Source organism: Mytilus galloprovincialis, chromosome 12 (assembly GCF_965363235.1).
Source record: "Mytilus galloprovincialis chromosome 12, xbMytGall1.hap1.1, whole genome shotgun sequence".
Taxonomy (NCBI): Eukaryota; Metazoa; Mollusca; class Bivalvia; order Mytilida; family Mytilidae; genus Mytilus; species Mytilus galloprovincialis.
The window spans coordinates 32,743,082-32,758,173 of NC_134849.1; the positions used below are offsets into that span (position 1 = coordinate 32,743,082).

The window sequence follows — 15,092 nt, forward strand, 5'->3', positions numbered from 1 at the left end:
AAAATGAATAAAAAGAACACAAAAATTATCAAAGCACATATACACTATATTGAGATGTATACATACCGAGCAATGCCAAAGTATATTACCAAAAATGGACTAAAAAAAAGTAATCAATTCAAACAAAAAGGACACTATATCACGTAATTTAGATGATAAACAATGTCAGTACCTAGAATCTTTACTTCAAAATCATCATGTATTATTGATGACGTTGAAACAGAATAAACAAGGTCTTGGTATCTTTCGATAAATTAATTTAGAAAAAAGGACGAGACCCTTTTTGACATTAACTTGGTTCATTATCTTTCTGCCAAGACACTTGTGACGTTTTAAACAGTCCGAATAGCAACTGCAAAATTTAAATACCGAATGGTTTGGGATTTGTATATCCAATATGTAGGTGAAGTTGGTCTCGTTTGTCATAAATTCTTGTACTGAGATAACAGTTTCTGTCAATTTCGAGGTATAAGTCTAAAAAAGAGGTGGAAGAATCCTTGTCTGTTGTTTCTTAATTTGTATGAAACCCAATCAGAGAAGTTTGGGTTGTAAATGGAAAGAACATCAATATAATTGATGCTGAAATTAAGTGACCTGGCTTCTTTAATCTTTTCGTTTTGACAAGTGTTTAAAGAAACTCCGATTCAAATGAAAATAAGAAGAGATCGAGAAAGAGAGGCCAATACGTTAACACTGTGTTGAAAAACACTACCTTCAAATTTTACAAATATGTCCAGCATACTGATCACTTGGATCTCTATAAATTATGTTTTAAGTTTTTATCCACTATAAACAAAATAGGCCGTATGGTATTCCAAAGCAATAACTTTGTACCGTATGCTACAATTTTTATATTGAAAAGCATAGTTAATTTATTCGTTTAGACAATTTTTCAAATTCAGAAGGGCGTTGGTAGCACTCAGATTTAAAGTTTTGAATGTATTTTAGTTCGAAAAGCTTGACTGAACCATTTTCTGATTGATACATTACAATTTTCATTCAATAGTTAGAGCATGTGTACAACATATTAAAGAGGTTAAAAAATAAAATGTTAAGAGGTAATGATTATTTTTTATATTTTTTATAATTTCAGAACATCATTACTTTATCCAAATGGTGAAGTTGAAATCATCCCTTCGTAAATTTTACGGACGCCATCACGAGTTGGTTGACCGTTATTGAATAACCGTATCACAAATGATATCGGAAATGTTCCTTACGTCGTAACTACTATCCCCTTCCCTTTCCTGAATGTGACCTACCGAATTAGACTTTTTACCGGATTTGTTATCACATAAGCAACATGACGGGTGCCGCATGTGGAGCAGGATCTGCTTACCCTTCCGGAGCACCTGAGATCACCCCTAGTTTTTTGGTGGGGTTCGTGTTGTTTATTCTTTATTTTTCAATGTTGTGTCGTGTGTGCTGTTGTTTGTTTGCCTTTTTCATTTTTAGCCATGGCGTTGTCAGTTTGTTTTAGATTTATGAGTTTGACTGTCCCTTTGGTATCTTTCGTCCCTTTTTAGTCTTAATGAAATACTGAATGCTTTTACAAAAAGAACAGCAGGAAAAACTGTGACACAGCATGATTCAGGTTAATTATATAGAATTTGACATTAATATGGAAATTGAGAATATTTCAGTCTATATCCAATTATATGTGTGTGGTGTGTCATTTATAATTGATGATTGTTGTGTTGTTTCTATCTTGCTTGACTATTATAAGGAAGGCTCCTCTAGAATAGGTTAGAATATCGAGAAAAATCTACAAAAAATTAAAACCATCATAGATAATGTACAAAATTAATACAATTACTAGCATTGCACAACATATACGAAAAGCTAATAAAAAACAACAATAAATTTGAAAAAAGACAAAGGTTACTTAAAACAAAAGATATTTTATTCAACTCTGAAACATTCAAAATGCATGTTTGGCAATTTTAAATTAGTCACTTGTGCACAGAAGATGAGCACACAGCTGAATATGTTAACATACTAGGTTTCAGTTTGAATTACTCATTAAAGATTTATCAACAATATAGTTCTTTCGTTTCATCTTGAACGTCATCTTAATTTTATCGAATAGATATTAGATGTTATTGATAAAAAATGACAATGATCTGCCTGTTTTGGTATCCGCATCTGCTTTTCCTTGATAGGTTTACACCGGATGAATCTAGCTTGTACATTGAAATACTGTGTTCATTATTTGTGAAATATTATTATATATTTATTAAACTAGTGTAGTGAAATATACATACAAATCAATATTTGATTTAAACAATCTTTTGGTAGGTGAAAACAATTCTGGAGAATGGAATGAACAGAAACCGAGCAAACACAAACCAAACAAAAATAAGTGTAAAATGTCTTGATAAATTTTTAGTAATTAGAATTTTGTTCGAAGGACTTGAATGCCAATACCAAAGAGGATGCAAGCCACGTATTATTATAAATAAATGTTAATACACCAACAATTTTATTTTGTAATAACATACCTTTTCAAGACTTATGAGTATGGACAGATTTCTTTTCAAAACAGAAAACAATTTAGACTGTGATGACAAAATTATCTGTCTTTAATTATTATTGTCTGCAAGCAAAGCGTCTATCTTATATATAGTATGGTCAATTTAAAGGGGCTCTAGCTGTCAAATTCATTATCACCGATTTTAAGGAAATTCTTATATTTGATTTATAACAATGTTAAATATTTATCCAAACTATTAAAAGTCTAAAATAAACAATTAACAGGGCACAGGCATGAAAATACGTAGCTTCGTTTCGTGTGTTGTTTAATCTAGACGCCATCTAATTAATTAACGAGTTGACCTCTAAAGTCATCTGATGACCATATAAGCGATGTAAATATAAATATAGATATAAATAGATTACACAAACTCGTGCTGTTGGAATATTCTAGGTCTATTTAATTTCATGTTATAGATATATGTTTACCATCGTTTTTACCTGTATAAGAATGATAGTTTGTGGATCGAATCAGTCAATCAAATGGTTTACCTTTGTTTCACTTTCAATGTTGACATTCTTTTCCTTTAAATAACTTTACACATACAATTCACGTGTTATCCATCTCAAGTTAAGGTAGATGGGGTGTCTAAATTATAATCCATAGAATCTTTTAATAATTTGCCAAAATGTAGTTCATATCCTGCTTGTTTAAAAACATTAATAAAAAGAATGGGTCACCGGACTTATTTTCACGCTACAGGTTGTTCAAAATTGTCAAGATTTTGTATAGATTATGCATGGAAAACCCATTTTTCCGCCATAAAACGCAAACCACACCATAGAATTTTGAGATAAAATATGAGAAGATAGCTTCAATATTATGCTTTCAGATAAGAAAAAGAAAAAATGGGGTCACCGGACTCGTTTTCTTGCTACATGTAAAAATGGGTAAATTCCTAACACATTCCATTGTAAAAGTAACACTATCTAGATTATCTGCCCTTGCATTTGAGTTGCCTCCCCTTATTTGACAAAGTTGGAAAAAAATGAATCAAACAAAAGAATTCTTATTTTTGTAAAATACAATCATAAATATGATTAAACATGGCATTTTCTATATTATAATGAAAATTCTTACACATGAATTACCTACTACTATAAAAATTTGCACATTTCATCAAAGATCTAGACCTTGTTTTCTAGTATTTCAAAATCCAAGATGGAGGAAGACACCCTATCTACCTTAAGGGGGTAAATTGAAGTTCACATGAATACGGATTCAATGAGGTCGAATTATTCACTTGCAAGTGAATAATTCAGAATCAATGTTTTTTAGCCTATTTTGATAAAATTGAACAATACTGGCTGCTAAAACCGAATTATTTGTTCACTATTTGCATTTCATTAATGATTGAGCCAAAAGAATAATATATTAGATTTTTTATATTCTAGATAGTGCCCATTTAACATCATAATAAAGGTAAAGAAGCTTTTGAAGACCCATAGCAAAAAACTTTAAATTCACATACGCTTATGCATGCTTATTTGTAGATATTTCTAAGAAAGACAAAAAATATTATTTAAACAGGCCATCCAATTATACAGACGCATCTTTGTGTGACGGGCCAATTACCAATTTTAGATAATTTTCTTGGATTTCACCTATTTTTGAGAATTCAGATATGTAAGTAATAATAACATGCCCGTATTTTATGAATCCGTTTTTGAACTTCATTACTTATAAAAAATTCTCAAAAATAGGTGAAATCCAAGAAAATTATCTAAAATCGGTATAAAGATGCATCCAGAAGGGTGAAGTACCATGTAATTAAGAATAGGTAGTATTGGCTTATCACTTATTAAGGCTCTTTGGAAATTTGTAATCATAGATTTCAACTGTATTTTAAATTGTCTTATCACGAAATGTGTTTATTTGAAAATATGGAGTATACAAATCTTATAATACGTTGGTGACCTAATTTACAGCAAATAAAATACATTTCATTGAATGATATTGCGTGATTACTTAGACTTCAGAAACATAAATTTCGTTTTCAGCTCATCTGGTCTCATCACTTTCCGTCCATCGGCAGTCGTCGACCGTCGTCGTCCGTTAACTTTTCCAAAAGTCTTCTCCTCTCAAACTATTGAGCCAAATAATACCAAACTAGGTCTCAATCACCCTTTTGGTATATAGTTTAAAAAAAAAGCATCCAATGATCCCACTTATCACCCAAAAAGGCCGACATGGCTGAAAATAGAACACGGGTCGTAAAACGTTTTTTTTTGTTGCTAACATCTCTTAATCAAAAGCAGTTTGACCAATTTTGACATGATATAAACAAATTTCATCAGGTCGTGATCCATCTGACCTGAAATTTTCAGAAGCATCAGACAATCTGTTGTTGATTTGCTGCGCATAAATTTGTAATTTTAAGGACATTTTGCAGTTGAATATCATGATAAAAAAGACAAACTGCAAACAGAAAAATTATTCAACACATTTAGATCTACAAATAAGTTAACATGATCAAAATTTTCAATTGACCCCTTTAACGTCAATTTTTCACATTTTTTCGTAAATTGTTGTAATCTTTGACAAAAATCCTCTACTCTGAAACTACTGGGCCAAATTAAATAAAGTCATCAAGTGTTTTCGATGACCACGTCCATCAATAAAGGCAACAGAAGTATACCGCTGTTCGAATGTCTTTAACCGATTGAGAGAAAACAAATCCGGGTTACAAACTAAAACCGAGGGAAACATATCAACTATAAGATGAAAACAATGAAACAACAGAAACACTGAAGTGCAACAAAAAACATACAACAATGCAACACAAAAAAATCGAACTTTAAGATAAGAACAGTAATTTTTACGACTTCGTACAGGGCATTTTAAGAAATTATGGTGGGTTGAAACTGGTTTTGTGGCTAGACGAGATGGCCAAGATTGCCATCCTGGCTAAAAATCGAACAAAGGGGTTTACCATAGATTTTCCTTAATATTACAAATGTAATTATGATGATAGTATGTAATAAAATACAAACTCCTCAATTTGCTGTAGCATTTGTACAGTTTGGAGTTATTTTAAGTTGTGTATTCATATCTATTATAGACATGATAGAACTGATTAGACATCTGTAACATACTACAAGTTAACCATTAGTGCATACCTTATGTTATCGTTTTATTAAGTTTGTGTGCATAGATAAATTTGTGAATTACACATTTTTCTACGGAACTATACGTTTTTATTCTAACGTACTTTCGATAAAAAATAGTTAACATATGAAGTGTTGAATGTTGTTTATGAAAGCTTGAATTTATTATTGCACTACTTATACCTATAGGAAGATGTGGTATGAGTGCCAATGAGACAACTCTCTATCCAAGTAACAATTTATAAAAGTAAACCATTATAGGTCATGGTACGGTTTCAACGAGTAGCTTTGGCTCACACCGAACAACAAGCTATAAAGGGTCTAAAAAATTACTAGACTAAGTGTAAAACCATTTAAACGGGAAAACCAACGGTCTTATCTATATAAAAATGAAAAACGAGAAACACGTATGAACCACATAAACAGACGGCAACCACAGATTCCTGACTTAGGACAGGTGCAAACAATTACAACGGGATTAAACGTGTTAATGGTAACAAATTAACCTTCTCCCTTTTCTGAAACAGTAGTATAACATCATAACATAGAAAGACATACTATAAAGTATCAATCGAAATGACTTAACTCAAGCAAAAAACGTAGTTACACAAATTTACGCACAATGAACGAATTAATTTGATCTATAAACACATAGTTAATAAGAATAAGATATGATTAAAGTTAAAGTATAAAACCGCTGTGAAATGTCAAACAATTTTAGAAAAAAATTAATAATGAAAAAAATTACGTCATATCATACACAGGTAAATAAAAATAATTTTGTTGCTAAGTATACTTCTTCTTCTATCTATATTATCTTCCGTTTAGTTATAGAAAGAAATGTCTTGTATGTCAATAAAACTAATCTTTATTTACTTGTGTATTAACTATGTTAAGATTGCAGATCAAAATTGAAACTTTCATTGTTTATCAGTTTTTGAAGTACCTTAGTCATATCTGGGTATTGAAGCCATTGTACAAAATGCATGTGTAACTGCATAAAACTATCATTGAAAACATGCTTTTATTTTGTTTAGGTGTAACAAGATGTAAAATTTCAATCGAAGGTACCATTAAAACTGGAATATTATTTTTGAATAGAATCTGTTCATGATATTAGATTTTAGGGGCATTATTTCTTCAATACAATATGCATGGTATTCAAAATTATAGATATAAACTATTGCTCAGCTGAAAAGAAAAATATCAACAAATATCCATTGAACATTAACCAGCTAACAATAATAGAGATTTGATTCAGTCATTATTAATACTTGCGAAAACAAACGTGATGCTTAACATATTTTTTGTTGTATTAGTTTTTTTTTATGTTTTCGTTTATTAAACACAACTTTATTTTTGATTAAAGTTGTATTTTATCAAATCATAAACGGGCTTAAATAAACCCAAATATCCAACTTATTCTACATACATCTTTGACCTCGTTTGCCATCGTCTATTATCTTATATACTTCTAGATTGTTATTTTCAAAAGAAGCATCATTTTCTTAAAGGGATGACTTTTTGGTTGATTGCTTGCATTAATTTGTATTTAAAACTTTTAAAGAATGCTCATCAATCTTTCGATTCTATTTGATCATTCTGGACAACAATACTGTGCACAGTATATATACATTAATAAATAAAATGTATGTTTTTATAAATTAAACAACAGTTCAACATAATAATTAATAAGACAATATTGTTAAATATTGAAAATAACAAACATCTTTCATTAGTATGAGGAACTTTTTGTTGTTGTTTACTATGACATTGAGTAACTTATGTTTTTTTTTATGAAGAACATGTTTTACATGACTATGGATCATGAAACATTGGTCATGATTAAACAGTTAATGCAGGAATGTATTATTAATACACACTTTAGATTTTGCTTCTGATTTTTTTTTTTGATTGACCTTATTCCATTTCTAAAAGTCGAAATCAGAAGTGAATATCGTTGCGTTCGTATGTCATTACAGGTTCCATTTCTGTTAGTGTAGACAATGCAATTTCCCATAGGAACTCCCTTTGCAGTTAAAACTGTAACGCTTTGACTATGAAGTTTCATGAAAAATGATAACATAGAATTAAAAGTTAATATGCAATACTATTTTATTCAAAGGTCAAAACATAAAGCTGTTCGGCAGATTTTGATCATGTATTTATGTTCTTATTCAATACTTCAAACGAACATAAAGCATTTATAAAGTAAAACTCAACACCGTTATTTGGTTATCAGGTAGCCCCGACAGCACAGAAAGCTTATTTTATTACAAATAATAATACAAATGTTCAATTTGCAGTCATCGACCGCTGCCATCACATATAAACACAAACACAATCTACAATAGAAAATGTTTCTATTACTAGTAGTTGAAGAAAAAAAAATTTACAGAATTACATGTATCATATAAACTATTTACTACATTACATATTATTCACATTCCTATGATGTCTTAAAAGGGGTGGGTGGGAAACAAAACTATACTGTCGGATAGGCGAACCTCGAATGACAATTCTAGACTATAATACTATAATTTTAGCGCTAAAATTCTAGCATGAAGTTATCATGATTGATATAACTTAAACCGATAATAACTTACTGATTGTCCAATCAAATTAATCATGTTTTGATTTGAACACAAGTACTAAAAGTAAACACATACACGTGTTCCCGAGTAACCTTTATAAATACATATGCCATGAACTTGTTAGAGTTTAAACTTGTACTACCCCTACCTTCACTTTTTGTCTACTTCAGAATTCATTTTTCACCGCAATAGTTTGTGTTTGTACTGGTAACAGTCCCAAGTTATGTCTCAATGCGACGAAACATAGAGATCATATCTGGGAACTAGTATGACAACAAATCAAAGTATCTATGATAATAAATATCTCACTAAAAGAGGCGTGGTTTGCGAACCAGCTGTATTTACAAAGTGCAAACTTCACTGTGTATCAACATTGAATTATTGACAAATGATGAGATGACTGTGAACTTTCTATATTTGTGTGCAACTAGACTATGACATTACTAAAAACGATGTTACAAATTAGAAACATTAAATGATGTTGTGAAACAGTAATTTTGTTCTCATGTTCTGCTATTTTACCATTTATACTTGATTAGTAAAGGGTTATTTGCTTGCTATAGGGTATGAGTTTTGCTCATTGATGACCTATAGTTGTTTACATCCTTGTTACATCTTTGAGGTCTCTAATAGTGCATATGTGTCTTAATTGACATTATATATCATATCTCCTTTTTTATATTTAATGCAATTTAAAGACAACTGATACATTGATACATTTTTGTTTTCACCCTCTCAATTACTTTTAAAAAGACTGGACTTTCACAACTACTTTATTTAGTAGAAGAGAGAAACCCGTAAATTTTAAAGTATTGCTTTAACATTTACCAGTGTGCATTTATACAAAAATCGTTTCTGTTCTGTTAATGTGAAACCTCTTGGTGGATGTAAGGAATGATTTATCTTTAAGCAGCATTGTAAAAGACGTCCATAGAAACATTGTTTTTCAACCGTTTCCAATGCCTGATTATCAGGATTTGCTCTTATGTAAAAGGAACGATGAAAATATGTATGTAGCCTGAAATTGATAAATCTGTGATATCTATTATTTATTGAGCAATGTTGAATGAAACGTTTGTTCTTACAAAACTCTAAAAATAAATACTAAACGTTTCTTTTTTCTATGTAACGAATCCGTAACCCCATTTCCAAATTATCCAACGCCCTGCATGTGTTGTTCTTCTCAATAGCGATGCATTTGAAACGTTATACATGTTAGAGTGTCAATTTTAGAAATAACAATTTTTAATATAAGATTCATTTGTGTTGTGTTTTCGTGTGATTTCATATTCAAATATGGTATTGATGATATAAGAGATACATAGACTAATATCTATTTTAGTTTATGAAGCGAGTAGTATCCCCAAAGGTGCTTCTAAATGCTATTAGAGACAAATACTAAGATATGGCATATTATATTATTGAATTTCAAACTTGCAATATAAACAACGATCGATTGCAATATATCTTAATCTTGAAAATTAGAATTGATATAACCTGTATAATATTATGAAACATTTCTTTTATCAATTCAATTTAATTGTATGACTGTCAAATAGCAAATTTGATTTAATCTCCATTTTATCAACAGTACATGTAACAACATATATAAACTTGCACTTTGTTCATTCTTGAAGGCCGGACAATGACCTATTGTTGATAATTTGTGTGTCATTTAGTTTCTTCTTCTGTTGTCTCATATCACATCTTTCTTGCTTTTTTATATTGAAAAGCATTAGTCACATAGCTAACAAGTTATTATTTAAAAGCGTGTTTGAACCGCCTTCTGTACATTTTGTACTTTCAAAATTTAATTACCAGAATTTTTAGCTTCATAGCCCAGATAAACACGAATTAAAGTTTGGTGATTCAAGAAATTGATCCTTATCATAAAAATGCAATGAATGATGTGTCAAAATATCTAGTTCGTACGTATAGACAATATATCACTGAACTATACCGATACATGAAATTGGCAAAATTAGCCATTAAATATATTGTATGAAACTTGTTTATTCTGTGTTGTACATTTAGTTTACCATTCTGATCTTTTATTTGTGATCTATATATTAGTTATGCCTGCAGTTATCATTTTTTGATTAATTACAAGTTTTATCATGATTTTGCATTAATTCTGCGAAGAAGTATAGAGTAGCAAATAGTCATTGTATGACTCTCTGTCATTACACACAAAGACAAAAAACCCAAACTTGATCAATCAACAGAACTAGTGGATAACAACTGGCAGATTCCTTATCTGATGGGGTGAACCTGGTTTATCGCTATAACACATCTCCCCTTTGTATGACAGTTGTTATTATTTCTGTTATATTGACTACATTTCGTGAGCCATCCAAACATACGTTAAAGATTAATGTGACAATAGTTTGAATTCAGCAGCCAAATCCGTGGAAACAAACATCACAGAAAACTAGTACTTCAGATGCGGGAGATGACAAACACTTCTTTATATATATCACATAGGTTTTTCATTTGGTAATTTAGATAACGTTTAAACAGTTCTTGGGCTTTGTTTTCTATCACAATTACACCACTACTAGTATTGTACGCATTAGGAAAGTAACAACTATGCTTTGTTTGAAAGTTATATTTTTAATTTAGTATATATTCTTAGCCTGATATCGAATTACTGGTGTGTTATATCTTTCTTGAATTCAATCCAAACAGTCTAAACGACAACATCAATTAAATAATTAATCTACTATTAACTTCTTTCAACTTAATATCTTGGATATTTGGTATATTATAAGCTTTATCATGGTGAAGTGCAAATTATTTTTTTCAAACTAAACTTTCATTAAGAGAGTAGATAGTACATCAAGTTGGCAGCAACACATACAGCAACACATACACTTTTGTTCAGTTGGTAAAAAAAATGTATTAAGAAATGGGTGTTTTTATAATGGCCCTGTTATATATCCTTGGTCAGTAATAATGGCCTCGGATGTCTGTAACGGCACTCGGCGTTGCCTCGGACCATTTTAGACTTCCTCAACCATTATTACAGACCTTGGACATATAACTGGGCCGTTATAAAAACACCCATTCATTAATACTATAGTAAAGTTTCAATAGGAATACGAACGTTTTTTATTTATTTTTCAAAGACATATTTTCTTCATTTCCGTCACATAAATATTAACAAACGTATTTATAGTAGGTGCTTGATTCGTACAAATAATAATTTTTAATTGATTAAAAGTTGAATCACCACATTCCGTCATATGTTCCAATCAACTAAAGATAATTATGCTCTACCAACCTTATTGAAAAGCACTGTTTGTTGACATTTTCCCCGTGTACTTTGTGTTAAAGGTTATGTTTAAAAGGATATAAACGTTGTCAATTGAAAAAAATGTATTAACACTCCAATTCGGTAATATAGATGATCATTAAAAATATGTCACAATATGCTGTTATCTTCCTTTAAACATAAGCTGAACGATTGAAACATATCCGTAGTCATCTGTGAAACAGATATTCAATATGGTCAATCAACTGGAGATGGCGTTCGGAAAATTATCGATAAGGTGGATTTGGGAAATATGTACTAAATATAAAATTGAGAATGGAAATGAGGAATTTGCCAAAGATACAACAACCCGACCAAAGAGCAGGATATAGGTTCTATTTAAATGTTGCTAAAGAAAATTGGAAAGTTCACAACAAGAAACTGACATCATCTCATTTTTTGAAAAGTTGTGTTTTCAATAAACCTTTACTGTACATATATTCAACATATGAGGCAGACCTACCTGAATATGTTGTATCCTTTATTTCAATTTTGAAATGATAGAGTTCAAAATATTCACCTAACTTGGAACTATTGAGTGACAGGACATCCTCTTTATTGCGGAAAGAGAAGTTAGCCGATTATGCTAGCGTGTTTTCATTTTTTTGACAATTATATTTGCGAGATATTGTTTTGCATTTTATACAAAATTTAACGGATCTTTGTTTTCAGTTTGCTATAAATTAAGAAAACCGGCATGCAATATACAATTAAAAGTTTAAATCGTTCATCTCAATTTAAAATAAAACGATTATATGTCACACAAAACTTTATAGTTAAAGGGACAACGCACTTATTCAAGATCTTAACCGAAACGCTTTAACTTTATAAAAGGTAGAACATTTCAATTGAATTTATAAATGACAAAAGAACACTTCATATTGCATTGTATTGTGACGTAACGGTTAATGATTTTGAATGTTACTTACAAGAGCCTATTTGTTAAGGTAATGTATAAGTGTATATTTTAGAATATCATTTAACATAATACAATCTAAGTTTGTGTCAATAAATAGCAAAATGATCATTTGGTGGTTTAAACAGTACAAATACTTTTATATTCTTTTGTTCGCTTTCAAAAAAGTCCATTAACTCTAGATTTTTGTAAAATAAAGAGTTTATGATTTGTTATGAATAGGGATGAATAAGTTTTTAATTGTATCTTTTTTTCACTTTCCATTTTATTATATGCAGTCTTCAATCTTCATTTCTCCCTACGTGCAAGTAAAAAGGAAACATATGCGATGAATTGACACGATAAAATAACTGTTGCTCACAGAAGAAGACTAAGATAAATAAAATTGACATATAAGATAATAGTACAACCTGTTTAAGTGAATGACTATCAAAATTATTGTCCTGAATTTTGTGCAGTACGAAAACAAAGCTTATAAAAACTGGAGTTACTATGCTAAAATTACCCTGTTTAACCATAATAAAGGTTGGTCGTTTTGGAGGGATAGTTTAAACTACAATTTTGCATGTCAAAAAATTAGATGAACTGTAGAATGTAAGAAATGAATCATGAAGTTTTATATGTTTAAAAGTTGAAGCTGCGAAATAAGAAATAGATCAGAAACCATTCAATTATTTCGATTTTCATGGTCCCGACAGATTTATTACTGTTTTTAGGTTAGACCAGATTTGGAGGGTCAGAACCCCTAAACGTCCACATCAATTTTTGTTAAAGTGAAATATGCATTAACAAAACAGGGAAGCGCATCTATCAATACATAACTTGATCAAGAACATAAACCAAGAACATAAACGATGAGACATAATATAGAAAGCAGGGTTGCTATGCATGAATATATTTACATATATCAATTTATGAACAGAGTTACTTTTAAATGTTATGTCCTGCAAAAAGGTAAAAAAAACAATCGAATTAAAGAACCTGTTGCCCCTAGATATATGACTGTAATTAGCGCTTAAATTTGATAATACATGTCATTTGCACCCTCGTGATAAAACCAAATTGTATCGTATTTAAAAAAAAAATATGTCTACAGTGATACCTGTTATATGATACCAAGTCAGTGAATGAATTTACAAAAGCGCTTTAAATGACTCATTGATGTGCATTATACGATAAGACCTCGACCTTTAAATACCTGTTATTTAAATATCATTGACTACAAGTTTGTTTATTTTTTAGATGTAACTTCCTTGTATGGTATCACATATTTCCCCTTACAAACGGATTTTGGTAAAACATAATCACTGAAAAAGGTAAAAGGCAGGTACTAAACAATAGCAGATGGATTCATGTGTTTATATATCAAATGAATTAAGATCATGGATAAAACAGTAAAGAGGAATAAACAAATACCTTCTTTAGTGTATATAATGACAATTTTAAGTGATTATATGGATATAAATTCTATGCCGTTTATTTTCTGAAAACGTAAATTAGATTACGGAAAGCGATTTAGGATATAGATAATTATTTAGAAAAACATCTCTAATTAAAATGAATAACAACAAAAGTGAATCTCAGGAATTGTTGCGATTGTTTAAATGTGCAGTGGATACAGGCACTGAAGTTCTATCAGCCTTTGCTGGTAGCAAACTTTTACCAACTTATAATGGGTGTTTTATACGATTTCTTGATGACAAAAAACATCAAATATTTCATCTCTGGCAATCTAAAAAGTTATTGTGCTGTGCATGTCCAGCAGCAGGTTGCAACCTAAAGAGGACTGGTCATATGGATAAATGGATATTTAAAAAACTGTATGACGATAATGGCAATGAAGATAGGGGACATATTGTCCGTAATAGCGGCAGAGTTGAACAATTGTGTTTACACAAGTACATCACACGAAATATTGCAATTCATGAATTAGATATCAGCGCAATATCGTTTCTTCTCCGGAGTTTAGCGCCTTTGTCGCAAAACGAAACCACTGCATTGGATACAGTTACAACTTACAGAAGTCAGATTTGTCATGCACATTCTATGAAATGCTATTCAATTACCGAACTAAATACGGTATGGAATGAATTAGAGAATGCCTTAGTAGATCTAGCAGACCCTTTTTACAAACGAATTGTCCGAAACCAAATCAAGGACTTGCGGAAGGTTAATTTCGAAAAGGAAGAAATAACGGACTTATTAAAAAAAGTTGCTGAGGTCAATACTGTGAGTATAGCTAAAACCATCTGAAAATTTATGTGACGTTTTCATCTATGACTATTATACCGTATAGCTGGTTATTTTATCGGGTGTAAAATTTCGGGATTTCAGGGCAACAAAGTGTACGAAATTTTAGCAGTTTTCATTTTGGTGGATCCTTAAGTCCCCATTAAATATTTTGGCCGAACTGATATGGTGTATAAATTGACAAACACGTGTCTATTGTTATGGTTAAATGATCGCTTTACCTGCATGACGTCTTATTTATTGATTATATTTTGATACAATTAATCAATAATAATGCCCGTTTTTGTCACAAGTATACAAACTTCTTGTAAATTTTACGGTTAATTAGTTGCGAAATAGAGACCTTTGATGTACTAATTGGGTTATAAAGTTATTAAAA

The 15,092-nt window shown here is 30.5% G+C and overlaps 1 protein-coding gene across 1 annotated transcript in view; it reads left to right on the forward strand.

Moving 5' to 3' along the window:
* Window positions 1-13,716: 13,716 nt before the first annotated feature.
* LOC143055553 (uncharacterized) overlaps window positions 13,717-15,092 on the forward strand; it is a 72,558-nt gene continuing 71,182 nt past the window's right edge. Inside the window, exon 1 of the mRNA XM_076228710.1 lies at window positions 13,717-14,692. Coding sequence (XP_076084825.1) covers window positions 14,021-14,692 — 672 coding nt within the window. The 5' untranslated portion in view covers window positions 13,717-14,020. The remainder of the gene's footprint in view (window positions 14,693-15,092) is intronic.